Source organism: Chanodichthys erythropterus, chromosome 3 (genome assembly GCF_024489055.1).
Source record: "Chanodichthys erythropterus isolate Z2021 chromosome 3, ASM2448905v1, whole genome shotgun sequence".
Classification (NCBI taxonomy): domain Eukaryota; kingdom Metazoa; phylum Chordata; class Actinopteri; order Cypriniformes; family Xenocyprididae; genus Chanodichthys; species Chanodichthys erythropterus.
Window position 1 is genome coordinate 30,279,374 of NC_090223.1, and position 17,470 is coordinate 30,296,843.

General features: G+C 37.3%; 1 protein-coding gene across 2 annotated transcripts; it reads left to right on the forward strand.

The window, feature by feature from the left end:
* The first annotated feature begins 1,945 nt into the window (after window positions 1–1,945).
* slc4a1a (solute carrier family 4 member 1a (Diego blood group)) lies at window positions 1,946–16,960 on the forward strand. 2 transcript variants are annotated; one of them, XM_067381706.1, is made up of 21 exons: window positions 1,946–2,098; window positions 3,277–3,345; window positions 3,449–3,504; window positions 4,471–4,568; window positions 4,656–4,702; window positions 4,794–4,959; window positions 5,156–5,291; window positions 5,969–6,038; window positions 7,572–7,614; window positions 7,714–7,898; window positions 8,010–8,211; window positions 8,861–9,064; window positions 10,624–10,772; window positions 10,874–11,068; window positions 11,184–11,432; window positions 11,756–11,845; window positions 13,410–13,576; window positions 14,104–14,345; window positions 14,510–14,679; window positions 15,167–15,340; window positions 15,609–16,959. In XM_067381706.1, exons 2-21 carry the CDS (start codon window positions 3,319–3,321, stop codon window positions 15,654–15,656), a joined length of 2,718 nt encoding a protein of 905 aa, XP_067237807.1. In that variant the 5' UTR covers window positions 1,946–2,098; window positions 3,277–3,318; the 3' UTR covers window positions 15,657–16,959. The 2 variants fall into 2 exon arrangements, with proteins under 2 accessions (XP_067237807.1, XP_067237808.1); XM_067381707.1 differs by having other exon boundaries at window positions 1,951–2,104; window positions 15,609–16,960.
* The last annotated feature ends 510 nt before the right edge of the window (window positions 16,961–17,470 follow it).

A 17,470-nucleotide genomic window follows, 5' to 3' on the forward strand; every position in this document is an offset into this window, starting at 1 on the left:
ATGTCCCCAGTGAAAAGGTGCTCTAAAGCACCTGTCATGAAAGTGTTTATTCCTCCCCATGGACTCTTGTGGATCATCATAATTGCAGGGACAGACCTGTCCAATCCTGCTCATGAAGAGCCACCTTTCTGCAGAGTTGTGCTCCAACCTGCCTGGAAGTTTCTCGCAATCTTGAAGACCTTTATTAGCTGGTTGAGATGTGTTCAATTAGGGGTAGATTTAAGCTCTGCAGGAAGGTGGCTCTTTCCAGGAGCGGGATCGGTGTAGAGCAACCTGCCTTGCTCCAGGGTACAGTGGTAATGATCCATGAAGATGTCAGAAGTGCTCTGTTTTCTTAATCTATGTCACTTGGGATTGAAACTTCAACCTTTCTAATGGCAGCCCAAGAACCTTGACCACTGGGCAACCGCCATCTCCATGTTTCAGGTAATGGATCACAGTCAGTCACATAAGTTGTTGTTTTGACTTTAAATACTGTAAAGGAATTTTAGTTGTTGTATATAAATTGCATGTTTTTTTCTGGAAGCTCATGTAAATGTGAGTGCAGTGGTAAAGGGTGCATGGATATTGAGTCATGTCATAGTTGAATTATTACATCTTTCAAGAAATGATTTTCCCAGCCGTGTTCACCTCAGGCCCAATGTACCAGGGCTATAATCGCTATAAACATAGTGGGCAGCTTTCCTCAATTCAGAGTTTTCCCCACAATCCTAAATATACAACCACTTTATTTAAATCCTGCCATTGCAGATTTTCAAATTCATCATTTAAATATACATGAGTACATTTTGGTATTTTCACTAATAAATCATACATTGAAATTGAGGAAATTGTATTGAAAGTATATATTTTTGTAAAGTAAGTCTAGTTACGATGTCCTCACATATGATGTCAGAAAGATTAAGTGTTGTTATTTTTTAAGGGAGGAAATGTCACAGAATAACAGGCTGCATTTTCAAAACCATTTGAAAAATTAAATTAAATAAAAATATCATTAGTTAAAATCTATATAATCCGTTCACATGTAATGTGATGAATGGTAATGTCAACAAATTGGCTGATATTCCCATGAAAAACAACAAAACTTCAATAAAATATATTTTGCAATCGATCAAATGATGTGACCAGGTTTAGTGTCGTAATTACACGAGTAATAAGACACAGGAAAAGGAACCAGAAAGTAATAGGGTCCTGAATCATCACTCTAGATGAAAGGTTAATCAGCAAATGACACACCCCAAATTATTGCTTTATTTGATTTATCTCCAGTACTTAAGCAAGCTCTCATTGAGGGACGGCGGTGTTTCCGTGACTCAGCGGAAAAAAGGTGACATATCAAACTGATGTGAGGGCCGTGGAGGGGGAAACCCCTTCAAGCACCCCCCAACCACCTTTAGAGGGGTGTCCTCCGTTATCTGATGTGAAGGGAATCCCTAACCTCTACACAACTTGACGTCAGAAGGCAAGATGCTTTTTTAATGATTAATTTGCCTTGCTTGTGATGAGCTCCACATTAACTCTCCACTCACTCTCTCAATGTGTCATAATTTAGCCATCATCCAGGTTAACTGTTTTCTAGGAGTGGCTTCAGCATTGGGTTATTTATATTTTATATTAATGTTTTTTGCAGATAACTTCTAACCTTAGCAGTTAGCAAAAAAGTGCACAATTCACATGAGCGGGCCCATGCATTTTGAATCATGGGATTGAGGATGCAGAATTAATTAGGACAGGTATTTGAGTCTACAGGCCTCAAACTCTCGCTCTCTAATGTTCTCTGTTGGACCAGGCCGAGGGTGACTGTTTTTGGGAGTGGTATTAGGGTTGGGGTATTCCTGCTGTAAGGTGGCCGCATCGATAAGGCTATTTCTCTGATTATGAGGGTCTTATCACTCCTTCCCACCCCTGGGTGCTCTACGCATGCTGTCGCTTTTTGGGTTGCCACGCACTACATGACTTCACGTCTTTCTCTCTTTTTCCATTACCCCTCCATCCCCACCCATGCCTTTTGAATCGGTCCGAGGTCAGTCTTGAGTTCGGCGCTCAAAGTGTAGACGCGGAAACCCAGCACAGACCCGCCAGGACCACCTGGGCTCAGGTAAGGGTGTGTTGTGCTATATTAAACAGTCAAATTAGGTGTTTTTGACAAGGTCTGAGTGGGAAACAGTAGGCTAGAATGAGACAGTGGTCACTTGCAGACGGGACACCTGCTAAAGGTCATTTTAAGATCTCATTGTTACTTGCAGCAGTAAATTATCAGCCTATTGTACAGTATATACTGTCTCTACTATTTAAAGTGCTGTTTTCTAATCTCAAAAGACTCTGGAAAAGGATTCTTATTGCTGCAGATTGTGAATGTATGACTCGTGGACAAGTTTGTTTTATACTAGAGTTGCTAAAACTGCCTAGATTGTGTGTCATTCAAAAAAATGAATGTTCATCTTACTGAAAATAAGCATTCGTCTTTAAACTGGTGTATTTTGTTTAATGGAAAGTTTAGAATTCTGTTTATGAATGTATTAGGTAAATAACCTACATTTAAAAAAATATTTATTCAATTAATTAGCTGCTATTCTAAAAAACTATTTAAGGAAACATGTTCTCTTCTCCCTCCACTAGATTTATCATCACTCACATTTTTAGCACAAATCCCAAGAGGTTCTAGTAAATGTTGATAAGATAATTCGGTTTTATTTTAAAATAGGGAATACATGTGTTTACGATCTTCATCGTTGTGTTGAAGTAGTTGAGAGGGTTTTGAAGCACAACAACTTCACCAAACCCCTCTGCTGCGCTTTATCTGCCTCTGTACACAAGGAACAGAAGAGTCCTTATCACACCATAGAAGTTCAGTCTTCAGATAATTGTCTGTTTGTGGCTCTTACACGCCCTTGTGCTAGTTAGGGGTGAGCCTCCGTGCCTCCGAAAGACTTGAAAACTGAGTTGTGATCTGATCCTCAGTGCTTCTAAGCCAAGTCCTTGCTTTTAAAAGAACTAGTCAAAAACATACAGAACATTAAAACTATATCATTTCATTGATGATTTATATATGCTATTGTAAATATACAGTATAAATTTTGTGCAAATCATGTGAGTGAGTAAGAGTTTACTGGTAAAACTCATTCTGGTTGTCAAGAACAGTATGTTGAAATGAATTTCTTGTGTTGTCTATGGTAACACTTTAATAATAAAGGGGAATACATGAATGAACGATAACCACTGCCTGTAGCAGGTGTGCAAGTCTTACAGTCTGACTGTGTTATTTTGTGAATGAAGGTTATGTGTGAGACTTTCTGAAACAGAAGGAAGACAGTCTCGATGATGGAAACCGTATCGTTTGAAGGGGTGAGGAAGACATCTCGTAGCACATTAAATGGTGGATGTACAATGGATTATTACATTCATATACGTCATAAAGTGTAGTAATACAGTGTATCTCTCTCTATAGGACAATGACATGTCCTACGAGGACAGTGAGTCACCTCTACCAGCTCCATTCACTTTGTGAGTATCAAATGGACACATACATTGATAGAAATGCAAATATAGTTGCCTCCGCTTCACTTTATTTGCTTCACTGAATCCTGTCCTGGTCAGGTTACATCTTAAAATCAATGGAAAAAACATTAGAAGGAATAGTTTACAGGCTGTTTATAGGACCATTACGGTTTGTCACATTTTTATGACGATTAACATCCCCAAACTGCCAAGAATCCAGACATTTTGATTCTTATTTTTTATTAGATTATAATTTTTTATATTTAAATTAGCATATTTTAAAGGAAGTACAACAATATTTTGCCAATTGATTTATTTATTTATTTATTTTTATTATGTTATTGAAAATTAATCATTTTCATCAAAATAATCATGCAATGGAAAACATCTAAATATTCCTTTTAAAAAATACAGGAAAAAAAAAATATTTTCATTTTGGGGTGATTTGCTGCAAATGTTTTGTTTTGGGTTTTTTTTTTTTTTTACAAAATTGTATCTACTTTTTATTTAATTATTAGTCAGTTATTATATTTATTTATTTATTCATTTATTTATATTTTTTTGTTGTTTGTTTGTTTTTTTTTGAGAAAAGCTAATCAGACATCTGAAAAACCATCTTAAAATCTCTTAAAATGTACTTAAATCTCTGATAGACTTTCATATTGAATTTCATGGGTAGGGATGAATGTGGGTGGCACAATTATGTCCCGTCTCAAAGAAATTACTACACGTTAGGATTACAGAGAGTAAAGTTGTAAAATGTCGCGCCCTTGTGGCCGACCAGGGCAGTGCGAGGGCTAGACAGAGTGAGGTTTATGTTTCTTGTATCAGGGATGGCTTGGGTCGCTTTATAAGACGATGGAGCTCAGTGTGGCCTATGGTGCATAAGATCTGGTGAGTGTGTGTAGCTGTGACAGTCGGGTCTTTGCCCTGCTGTGTGTTGTAGTGTGTGCTCTCTGTCGCCCTCTGTAGGACACCTGCGGGACACAAAGGCAGCTATGACTTGGAGCAGATGAGGCAGCAGGAAGAGGTGCAGCCTCAGACCTTCACCTTCTCCAGAGACTTAGAAGGTGTGTTTGCATTTCACATGCATATATAAAAACACAAACCTTAAACCTTCCTGGTTCGCTACTCATTTTTTCCATTTCCCTTTTCAGCCGCTCGAAATACCAACACCAATGCCATCAAGAGAGGAGATGCAGAGGTGATACACACAAACATATAATGTATTTACAAACATATCTTTTACTTCTTTATAAATCTCTTTAATAAAAAATTCTGCTCGCCCACATCAGGCATACGTTGAGCTGAATGAGCTTCGTGGGGAGGTGTGGCAGGAAACGGGACGCTGGGTGGGTTATGAGGAGAACTTAAGCCCTGCCACGGGACAGTGGAGCCAGGCCCATATTTCCTATCTCACCTTCAAAAGCCTCATTCAACTCCGCAAGGCCATGAGCACAGGTGAGACACCAAGTTTCCTTAAACCTTTAGACATTTTTACAAAAGATGAAAATGGCTGATCAGGAAACTTGTGGTGCCCACATAAACAGCTAAATATACTTCTAATGAAGGCCCATATCTCAACTAGAGCATGTTAATTTAGTGACTGGATCAATTTATTTATGTTTATTTAATTATGTTTATGGTGACTAACCAGGGGCGGTGCTGCTTGATGTTGATGACAGCAGCTTATCAAGCATTGGTCAGAAGATGGTGGAACAACTTCTGCTCAGAAAAGAGATCCGGCCCACAGACCGTGACGCTCTTGTGACCATACTGCAACGCAAGCGCACGTAAGGCTCCTCATTATCTGTGCAGCTTTGTGTTTGTGTGTACAGTACTTTGCAAAAGTCTTAGGCATGTTAGTATTTTCACCCCAAAAAATTGTTTTAAGCCAGTTATTTATATCTTTTTCTGTAGTGTGTCAGTAGGAAATATCAGTTTACATTTCTAAACACTCCTTTTGCCATTAATTGTAATAATCCAGTGAGATTTTTGAATACACAAGGAGTCTGACAACAGCCGGTGCTCCACACAGAGATCTGATCTCACCATCATCAAATGTCTCCAATATGCTTGAAGAAACCTGCCTGTAAAGATACAGTACTGTGAAGAGTTTTAGGCACTTGTGTAAAAATGTTGTAAACTGAGGATGCTTCCAAAAATAATGTCATAAATGGATTTTATTTATCAATTAACTTCTATTGATTAAATCAAATCAATCACCCTTTACGTTTAAAATATGTCCACTACTTTTGCAAAGTAATGTATGTGGAGAAAATTTATTTTAATTTATATCACTTTATATTAATTTTTGTTGTTGTTTTAATTTTTATCCAGGGAATTTTAAAAAAAAATTGTTTTAATGAGATCCTCATTAATTGGTATGAGTAAGATATGAGTCATGACTCTATACGACTGTCTATGGATATAAAATAAATGTTATGACAATTTTTTTTCTGCTTTACAGTCAATTAGAGCCCACTTCATCCCCTGGTTCAGCAGACATAGAGCTGCAAACATTCTCAGTCACCAAACAGGTATCTATCTATCTATCTATCTATCTATCTATCTATCTATCTGTCTGTCTGTCTGTCTGTCTGTCTGTGTACCTGTCTACCTCTCTCTCTCTCTCTCTCTCTCTATATATATATATATATATATATATATATATATATATATATATATATATGTCATGTTAGTCAAGCTCACATCAGCTGACACTCAGCAGATTCACATTGACTTATAGGAATATGATGCCTATCACCACATTCCTATATATATGGTCCATTCCGTATTTTCAGCAGCTTTATCGCATTGCTCTGGAGCTAATTAGCCTCCTCCATCCCCAGCTCCTCCTTTGTCCATTCAGGACTTGCCCTTCTGATATTCCTCTTTGTTTAGACTAATTTCTTCAATTATGTTGTTACATTTAATTATTATCATTAAGAAAATGAACGATATTGCAATACTTTGGTTCTGTTCTGTTTACCCTAAGGGAGGTTATTGCAGTTCTTGCCCAGAACAGAGAGCCCGATCACACGAAAATGCATATCAATAGTATGAGTTTGTAATCTTGTAGAATATATATGCCAAAATGAGTTTTGGCGTGCTTATGGTACGTAGTTTTTCGCGTGCATATGATACGCACTTTATGCCGTATTATACGTACGAAACCCCCACCCGCTTCCTACCCAAGAGCATATCATATACACGCCATAAAGTGCGCATCACATGCACGCAAAAAAACTGCATACCATAAGCATGCCAAAACTCATTTTGGTGTATATATTCTTACAAACTCGTACTATTGATACGCATCCTCATGTGATCGTGTTGGAACAGAACCATACCACCAATCCAAGCTGGCTGAATTTAAAGGTACAGCTTATTAACCTAGCACTTCCCTCTGATTTTTAAAGGGTTAGTTCACCCAAAAATGAAATTTCTGTCATTAATTACTCACCCTCATGCCATCCCAAACCCGTAAGACCTTCATTCATCTTTGGAACACAAAATAAGGTATTTTTGATGAAATCTGAGAGTTTCGGAACCACACATAGGCAGCACTGCACTTTTTGAGTTCCAGAAAGGTAATAAAAACATCATTAAAATAGTTCACATGACTACAGTGCTTTAACCTTAATGTTATGAAGCGACAAGAATACTTTTTTGTGTGCTTCAGAAACCCTCGGATTTCATCAAAGATATATTTATTTGTGTTCCAAAGATGAACGAAGGTCTTACAGGTTTGGGACGACATGAGGGTGAGTAATTCATGACAAAAATTTAATTTTTTGCTTGAACTAACCCTTTAAGCTAGTGGATGGTTAGGGTGAAGACAAGACCAGGATGTCCTGCTTGTTAAAACCCTTTCGTCCTTTCAGTTTTAGACTTTAAATGCTCAGTCAGATTCTCTGAATTTTTTAGCATCCAAATGAAATACTCAACCTAGTCTCCAAAAAAACAAGTACAAATTTCCAGACCCATTGTGAAGGACTTTGTTTAAAATCTTGTTGAAAATTAATTCTACGTTAGTCTATTGACATTTGCACTGTTCTGTTCCTCATCAGCGAGACATGGTTGATCGTGTGGAGGCTTCTGTGGTTTTATCAGGTGAGAGTACATTAATTTTTAAATTTTTTTCAAGAAATTATTATTATTTGTTATCCAGCACATTGCATGCTCTTGTTTCTTCACTCCTTCTCTCACAAGGTGTGGTGGAGAACCTCCAGAAACCAGTGGTAGCATTTGCCCGTCTGCGGGATTCAGTGGTAATGGAAGGAGTTCTGGAAGCTCCTATTCCAGTTCGTTTTGTCTTCTTCCTGGTGGGCCCCAGTCACAGCGGCATGGACTATCATGAGTGTGGCCGGGCCATGGCGGCGCTGATGGCTGACTGGGTAAGGAGGAGCTTTGGATTGGGCACTGAAATGTTATTGAATAAATATATAGATATATTATATAGATAAAGGCTTTCTAATGTCTCATCTTCATCCTGTACCTGCAAACAGGTGTTCACTCTGGAGGCTTACTTGGCCACAAATGAGAAGGATCTGACCAATGCCATGGCAGACTTCATGGACTGCAGCATTGTGATCCCACCGACAGAAATCCAGGATGACAGCATGCTGAAGCCAATCATCAACTTCCAGAAGAAGATGCTACGTGATAGGGTCCGCCCAAGTGACACCCGACTCATATTTGGGGACAAAGGTCAGGCTTTATAGAATGACAAGCTGTTGATACAGGTGTCACTTTGTTCGTTCAGTTTAAAATTTGAAGCTCTAAACATCCTTTGCTCCCCTGGTGTGGTTGTTTCCTAAATAATCTGAATATTTAGATGTTTATCAGATCATTTGATAATGCTCTGAGCTACCAATATAAGTACTTTCAGCTCCATTTAACAGTTTACCATGCTTAAATCCATTCTGTAATATTCTGTAGATTTCTCTAAAAATAGTTTGTAGATTCAGCATGGATTTGGTCATCTTTTTTGTCAAGAGCAAAATTTGACATAATTATAACTATTTCAGTGTAGACTAGGATGCTGGCCCTGCATCACTGCCAAATGTTTAATATAGTTACACACACATTTACATTTAGTAATTTAGCAATGCTTAGTTTCATTAGTAAGATTTAATCATATATTCATGCTTTCAGCTCTTCCTATGTCACATTTCTAACTGTTTTTTGCTGTACACATCTTAAGGGTTTAATTACAAAATTATAGACATGTATCAATATGCGGTTTAGATTAATCAATAATGACTACTAGAAACAGTCCTTCTCTTTAATCTTCTACACCACCATACTCTTAAATCTGGAACTGTATCAAATGAATTGTGTTTAATTGTTTGTTTAGCCCCAACTGGACCTGTGAAGCCAAAGGAGGATCCACTGGCCCGTACCGGCTATCCTTTTGGCGGCATGGTCAAAGACATAAAACGGCGCTACAAGTTTTACCTTAGTGACTTCACCGATGCACTGGATCCTCAGGTGCTGTCTGCTGTCATCTTCATCTACTTCGCTGCCCTTTCTCCTGCCATTACCTTTGGAGGACTTCTTGGTGAGTACATTCATTGCAAGCACTGGCTAATGACACCATTGAGAAAGATCTGAATCAATTTCATTTAGCTGCTGGTCCTGGTCCACATTTCATCTTCTCCTTCCCACCTAGATAGGATAGAAAGTCATTAAAGGGATACTCTCCAACCCAAAAAAATAAAATTCCTTATTATTTGCTCATCATCATGCCATCCCAGATGTATATGATTTTCTTTCTTCAGATGAACACAAACAAAGGTTTTTAGAAAATAATCCGAGTGAGTCCATATAAAGTGTATCTAATGCTTTAAAAACACGCCAAGGAGTTTTTCACACTGGGTCTAACCCCGGGTTATCGCCGTTCTAAACACCGCTTTTAACCCCGGGTAAATGGACGTTTCACTTGTAATTTCAAAGCGGCGTTAGCACTGCTTTTTTATCTGGGCTTAAGAAACCGCTTTTGCGGTGCCAAAACTTGTATGGTGTAAAACGATGTCGTGTTACGACTAGATGCTTAGCAACAGACAAGCAAGCGCGTTCATATTTGCGTGCTTTGGAGTCACAGAAACATTGTTATTGTATAGCTATAAACAGTCAATTCAGTGTTTGAGAGGAAAAATGTCAAATGCTGACTAAATACACGACAACCTGAGTGAAGAAGAGCCCGTTTCATTCTTACGTTTATAGTCCGAAACGTCCATTCAGTATAAACTCCATAATACAGTCAATACAAGGATGCACGATGCTAGCCATGTAAACAGGTCACGTGCTGTGTTTATCCAATCTATGACACCGCAAATACGCAAATAAGAACGTTAACCCATGGTGAAACATCAGTTTATGAATACTCACCCAGGATTAATTGTTAACCCTGGGTAAATTATGAGCCGTGTGAAACATGAAGCAAGATAACCCAGGATTCAGTTTACCCGGGGTTTAGAATGACCCAACTATTTAAAGTGTGAAAAGTAAAAAACGATGTTGAAAAAGTGAAAACAACGGTAATCCACACAACCACAGTTGTTGTATCAGTGTCTTCTTAAGCAAAATGATAGTTGAGTATAAGAAAAATACTAATATTTTAAACTTTTATCAACCATTGCTTCCGGCCAACTGTTACAGCGGGTTCATGATAGTGTCGTGAAGTGATCCGTCAGCTCGTTTAGAAGCTAATGTAAGAAGTGGTGCAGAAGCACAGATGTCATGTTTCACAATGTGTTGACATTAACATTATGACAGTTGACCAAAGCCGATGGTTTATAGTGGTTTAAAATATTAATATTTTTCTTACACACACCTATCATTTTGATTGAGAGGAAACTGATTCATCAACTCTGGTCATGTGGATTACAGTTGTGTTGAGTTTGTGTGGTTTTTGAAGAGTCAACTTTGGTAGTTCCATACATACATAGTATAGCCTATGGATCCACAGAGATGGATTGTTTTTCTAAACAAATCTTCATTTGTGTTCATCTGAAGAAAGAAATAATATACATTTGGGACTGTATGAGGGTGAGAAAATGATGAGAGAGTACCTGTTTAACTAACATCTCTAACATTCAATCCATTTCTGTGATTTAGCGGATAAGACGGAGCACATGATGGGTGTCTCTGAGATGATGATCGCTACCTGCGTGCAGGGTATCATCTTTTGTCTTTTCGCGGCTCAACCAGCTCTCATCATTGGGTTTACTGGTCCGTTAATGGTATTTGAGGAGGCGTTCTTTCAGGTGATGCTTTTACCTGTGAGAATTGGTATTTAACGAGGTAGATTATCACCACCTGTATGACTTTTCTCATCCATCTAAACACTTTCACCTTTCCCATTCAGTTCTGCAAGTCTAATGGCTTTGAGTACATTGTGGGCCGTGTCTGGGTGGGCATGTGGTTGATCATCATTGTGGTGGTGATTGTGGCAGTGGAGGGGAGCTTCCTTGTTCGTTTCATCTCACGCTTCACCCAGGAGATCTTCTCCATCTTGATCTCTCTCATTTTCATCTACGAGACCTTTTCCAAGCTTATCAAGGTATGTACATGCTTTCAAATGCACACTTCAGTCGATTATTTCATATCATATCATTTGTCCTCAAATCTTAATTTTTTTTCTCTCTCTCTCTATGCTTTGTTCTCTTGCTTCTCAGATTTTCAAAGCGCACCCTTTAATTTTGAACTACGACCACTTGAATGATTCCCTGGAGGACCCCTTCCACCCTATCAAAAAGGTTATCAATATCACAAAGCTTCCTGATGGCAATGTTACCGAACTGCATGAGATCATCGAGAGAGCATACCCCAACACCGCCCTGCTGTCCATGTGCCTTATGTTTGGATGTTTCTTCATCGCATTGTATCTCCGTGGGTTTAAAACTAGCGTCTTCCTTCCTGGCCCTGTAAGTTTAGCTTTTTTAAGTTTACCCAGTTTACCTTTTTTATTTTAAAGTCCGATACTGCTTCAAAGTTTCAAACAATATTGATTTTTTAAACAGTAATGTATCCTGGGGAGGAAAAATCAGGAGTCTTTTTTGCAGATTACAGATTGTACAATCTAACCATTATAAAGCTTTTAAATATACTTTAAATTGATTTAATACTCCACATTTTATTTCATTTGAATGTATTACCTGTGGTGTGGCTGAGGAAGGTTGGAACAAAATTTAATACAAAAAGCTAATATTTTAGTTCATGTTACTAATAAAACACTGTACACCACCAGATCCGACGAATGATTGGAGATTTTGGTGTCCCCATCGCCATCTTCTTCATGATCGCTGTGGATATCAGCATCAGTGATGCCTACACACAGGTTAGCCAAACACTTTCTTCTGCTTTGTTCAGAGACATGTTTTGCTACAATTTTTACATTCTCAGTTTTTACATTCAACTGTAAGTGCAATTGTCACAACTGAAACATCACAACAAAATGTAGTTACACACCTACAACATTTCATTCATGCTTCTAAGCCTAGTTATAGTGACAGTAAATTGGCCAATGCAACCAAAATGAAAAGTGTTATCATGTGAGCCATACTGCTCAAAATGTTTCAATGCTTTTTCACCATGGCAGTAACAAAAAAAAAATGTATGTTGACACTGACACAGTCTGTTGTTGTGTGTCACATTGAGCTTTAGATACATTTTTAACAGTAGGTAAAGGTCCGAGGTGTAAAGAATGCCTGAAAACCATAATTGAGTAAAAGTACAGATACCTTACAGCGGAAATGACTCCATTACAGGTTACATCCAATTCCAATACAACTTGAGTAAAAGTCTCGGAGTAACGATTTTAACAGCACTGAAGTATTTTACTCATACAAAATATGGGCTCAGAGATGCACTAGTTCTCGACACCTGAGAGACATGCTGTTGAAAAAAAATAAACAATTGATTTGTAAGATGAGAAATCATGTTTATTTTCTAAAATCATAAAAAAATCGAACAACTCAATATTGCAATAAATCAAGGTCGACACAACAGCCTCTTAAATGTCTATAAACTCTCAAGTCTCAGTTAAGCTCAAGTGCACAAAAAGGCCATAAGAAAACATATATCTGTCAAAAAGGTCTTGTCAATAAAACAGATAAATAAATGAATATTAAGTAAAATTAAAGTCAAAGACTAGTTGCACTAGATGTGCTGGTTTCGGCCTCATCACCGTCTGCAGTCATGTCCTCATCTCATAAATCAAACACCTGTGATTCAGCAACTACCTGCTAATGCACTCACATTCACATAAAGTATCCTTGCTGACAAGTTTGGGTGAGTAAAGGCAAAATGCACAAGATATAGTACCTTCAAATCCCTCAGATGGTGATATTGCTTCTTTATAGAAGAAACAAACTGCTGCAGAAAAAGTTAGTTACTCATCACAAATGTATTGGAGTAAAAAGTACATTTACTTGTTCAAAAATATAATCAAGTAGAGAGTAAAACATCTTTGATACTCTACAAAGTACAACTACTAATTACTTTTACTCAAATACTTTACACCTCTGATAAAAGTTTACTGAAGTCAATGCTGTAGTAACATTTGTATGTATGCATGTGTTACATGTAAACAGAAAAAATCATATCTGCATGTCCATTTTTACTTTTACTTTGAAAGAAATAAAAACTATATATCTCCTCACAATATGTAACACTACAAGTGTGCTGGACAAGCTATATATATATATATATATAAAGAATGTTGTAAAACATATGACAAGTTCACTGAAAATCAACTCATTAGTTTTGAGCAATGCTCTTTAGTTTAGTGTACACATTGTAGACAGTTGTACTTACTACTCAATTGTTTTCATCATAGACTTTATTAGGATTTTAGATGGTTCCATTAATGTGTGTCGTGTTTTATTTACTAACTGCTTTAGAAACTGGTGGTGCCAAAGGGGCTGACCGTGTCCAACACGTCTGCCAGAGGCTGGCTCATCAACCCATTTGGTGAGAAGAAGCCATTTCCTATCTGGATGATGTTCGCCTGTGCTGTTCCTGGCTTGTTGGTTTTCATCCTTATATTCCTTGAGTCCCAGATCACCACGTGAGTGCCTCATTCATATTGATATATACGGTAGTCAAAACCAGTTTTTTCCACCTTAGAGTCTTAGCCAAAGTAAAACCATTTCTTTTTTTAAGGACTTTGAAAGGGTCATCCATGCTTTTATTTCAACAAGGCTTGATTATTGTAATTCCCTTTATATGGGTATATTAACCAAGCATCTTTTAACCGTCTCCAAATGGTACAAAACACTGCTGCTAGGCTCCTTACTGGTGTGTGCAAATGAGAGCATATTACCCCCGTACTGATATCTCTGCATTGGCTCCCAATTCGTTACAGTAAAAAGTTTTGTTGCTGGTTTTTAAAGCTCTGAACGGTCTAGCTCCGATATATATTACTGATTTACTATCTGTTCATAATCCTGGAAGGTCTCTAAGGTCTTCCAACCAGAGACAGTTAAACATTCCTCGGGCTAGATTGAAATCAAGAGGAGACCGAGCCTTTGCTTTGGTCATAGACATTTTAGTGTTGCTACACTGCCTAACCTCACAAAACATTTTTTCATCCAGGCTGATTGTGAGTAAGCCTGAGAGAAACATGGTCAAGGGCTCTGGTTTCCATCTGGACCTCCTGCTTCTGGTGCTCTTGGGAGGAGTTGCATCTATCTTTGGTGTCCCCTGGCTCAGTGCTGCAACAGTGAGATCTGTCACCCACGTCAACGCCCTGACTGTCATGACCAAAGGCCCCAGACCGAAGATTGAACGTGTGCTAGAACAAAGAGTCAGTGGTATTTTGGTGGCCGTGATGGTTGGTGAGTTCCAAGACCTTAAACTGATATAATGACACTAAACAAATGTTTAAACAGAAACAATTAGCTTTTATTGCCATATTAAATTTAAATGGACATAATAATGCTTGATAAAATATTATTGAACAATACACATAATAATAATAATAATAATTCCTCACCCACAGGGGTCTCGATTCTCATGGAGCCCATCCTGAAGATGATACCTATGACGGCTCTGTTCGGGATCTTCCTCTATATGGGTATCACTTCCCTGAGTGGCATCCAACTTTGGGACCGTATGCTTCTGCTTATTATGCCGAAAAAGCATCATCCAACAGTTCCATATGTCACCCGTGTAAGATTTATTTCTGGACACATATACACTATATGGACAAAAGTACTGTAAAATCATTCGCGGTCAGTCCACTTTTAATTTTGAAAGAAATTAATGCTTTTATTCCACAAGGATGCATTAAATTGATCAAAAGTGTAAAGACATTTATAATGTCACAATGATTTCAAATAAATGCTGTCGTTTTGAACCTTCTGTTCATCAAAGAATCCTGAAAAAAAGTATATCATAGTTTCCAAAGAAATATTAAGCAGCACAACTGTTTTCAACATTGATAATGATATGAAATGTTTCTTGAGCATCAAATCATCATATTAGAATGATTTCTGAAGGATCATGTGACACTGAAGACTGGAGTAATGATGCCCCAACATCAAACCCAATAATTAGAAGAGGGTGTCCACATTTTGGCCATGTAGTCATTCTGTCTATCTATTGATCCAACCATCTATCTAAGTACAGATCTCTCTCTCTCTGTGTTTCTCTAAAGGTGCCGACTATGCGTATGCACCTGTACACTTTGATCCAAGTGATGTGTTTGGTGATTCTGTGGGCAGTAAAATCTAGTGCGTTTTCACTTGCCCTGCCGTTTGTCCTGATCCTCACGATCCCTCTGAGAATGTTCATGACGGGTCACGTCTTCACTGTCATGGAAATGAAATGTGTAAGTATCTCTTTTATTGCCCTGAGACAGTAAATGCACATAACTGCATTTTTCACCCACCATTGACTATATGAACCCTTCATGTTGTACATATAATGTATTTTTCTATACTGAGATTTATAATTATTATATTCTTAATTGTATTAATAATAGATTGACAGAAATATTTTAAAATTTACCCCAAGAAGGTTGCCATGCTTTTATTAATCACAATAATTTCATTTTAATATACTGTCTATTTATGACTGCTTATTTCATCCTTTTGCAGCTGGATGCAGATGATGCAAACATGAAATTTGATGATGAGGATGACTAAACTAACCCCAAAACATCATTGGACATCTTTCTTGAGTCTTGAATCCGAGCCACCATGAATTCATTTTACTGTGTGCATTACATGAGATTCCTTTGCTTATATTTTTTAACTGTTGTACATTCAAATTTTAGCTTAACGAATCAGTATGTCTTTTAATAAAGTTTTAGAATGCAATTAATGCACACCTACAATTCATAAACTGTTCATATACATTCCATAGTTGTTTATCACTATTTACTTTTTATTACCTTTGTGTGTTTGTGTGCCTGATAAGATGCCTGATTTTTTGCTTTATTTTTCTTTTTTCTTTTTCATTTGGGATTTATAAATCCTGGTGTTTATTTATTTAATGTATTCAGGGTTTCATGCAAAAAATCTTATGTCAGTGTGATGTCTAATGTAAATCCCATCCTGCTTTAAAACGTGATTTCTATGCAAAATGTGCCTTTATATTTCTTATGAGAATTTCAATGTTTCAGGGACTTACAAATACAAAATGTTAGCTATATAGGCTACTATTGCAAATATTTGATACCTTATAAATGAATAGTTGATTTTATGTATGCTTGGTCTGTTATGGTGTGTGACTTTGTTTAATGATTAAAAATCTTTAAAAAAGCCACAATAATTCTTAGTAAGCAAGTCTTACGATCCTGTCCAAAATTTGTTATGGGGCACTTGAATACACATCCACATCTCCTGATGGCCCAGCTTCACAGGAGGTCTGTGTGGGCCTGGACCACCCAATCATAAGACTGGCCCACCATTGCAAGCAACCACCCCAACTCACATGTTAGAGCTGGACTTGCTCGCAGTCTGAAAATTAGGTTTTCACCAGTGATTCCCAACCAGGGGTACTTCAGGAGGATCTTGGGAGAATTTTGAACAACACATATTTTAACTTTAACTCTTACGCTGTGTTGAAAACCCTATAATACCTTTTGTGTTGAATGTCATAAAGGACTGGCTTACTGTCTATATTATTAACAAATATTGGATTTAATCTTTTTGTTAACTTGTTTTCTTTCAATTGGGACAGGTTTTGTATTTATTTTTGGAACTCATTAATTGTAGGCCTCAGTTTTTGAGTGAAAAAAAACATCATTTGTGGTCCGTGGATAATATTGTCACAACAAAACATGTGGGAAAATATCACACTAGTGTGCTTTAATGTTTATCCAGGAAGTTTGCAGGAAGCATTTTAAAATGCTTTTATTTTGTACAAAATGGAAGTAAGTCACACTTGTGGTGCTCCCGGACTACAAAAAAAAAAAGTTATAAATCTCTGAACACTAAATTTTTTCTCTTATTTTCAGTCTTCAGTCATTTTTGACCATTATAAGATAAGATCAATAAGACCTACAATCAGTCAGTTTCCAAAATAAATACAAAACCTGTCCTAATTCAAAGAAAACAAGCTGACAAAAAGATTGAATCCAGTTGGTGATAATATAACAAGAGATTTATATGCTGTTTTATAGGTGGGTCATTTTTGATCAGGAACACGTGTAACAAGGTAAAAATCCCAAAAAAGTACAAAAACTAGCCAAAAAATTTCGGGAAGTATTTATACCCTTGTGTGAGCAAAGTCAGTAGGTTTTAGTCTAATGCAATAACATTAACATTTTTCAGAAAACAAAATCCTCTCTGGGTCAAAACACAACATACGGGTTTAAAATGTAGTGCTGTCAGTAGGTTCAAATAACCCCATGATTTTTGACTTGTATTGTCAGAGATTTGTGAAACAAGACTCTTGTGCTCACAAAGGCTGCATTCATTTAATCAAAAATACAGTAAAAATGTAACAGTCAATA

What these genes read in the sequence shown, in the direction of transcription:
- slc4a1a (XM_067381706.1), top strand. Translation starts at nt 3,319, where the DNA reads ATGATGGAAACCGTATCGTTTGAAGGG. An exon ending in CATTCTCAGTCACCAAACAG is followed by an intron (nt 6,039 to 7,571) that starts GTATCTATCTAT and finishes GTTCCTCATCAG; the next exon opens with CGAGACATGGTTGATCGTGT. An exon ending in CTGTCATGGAAATGAAATGT is followed by an intron (nt 15,341 to 15,608) that starts GTAAGTATCTCT and finishes ATCCTTTTGCAG; the next exon opens with CTGGATGCAGATGATGCAAA.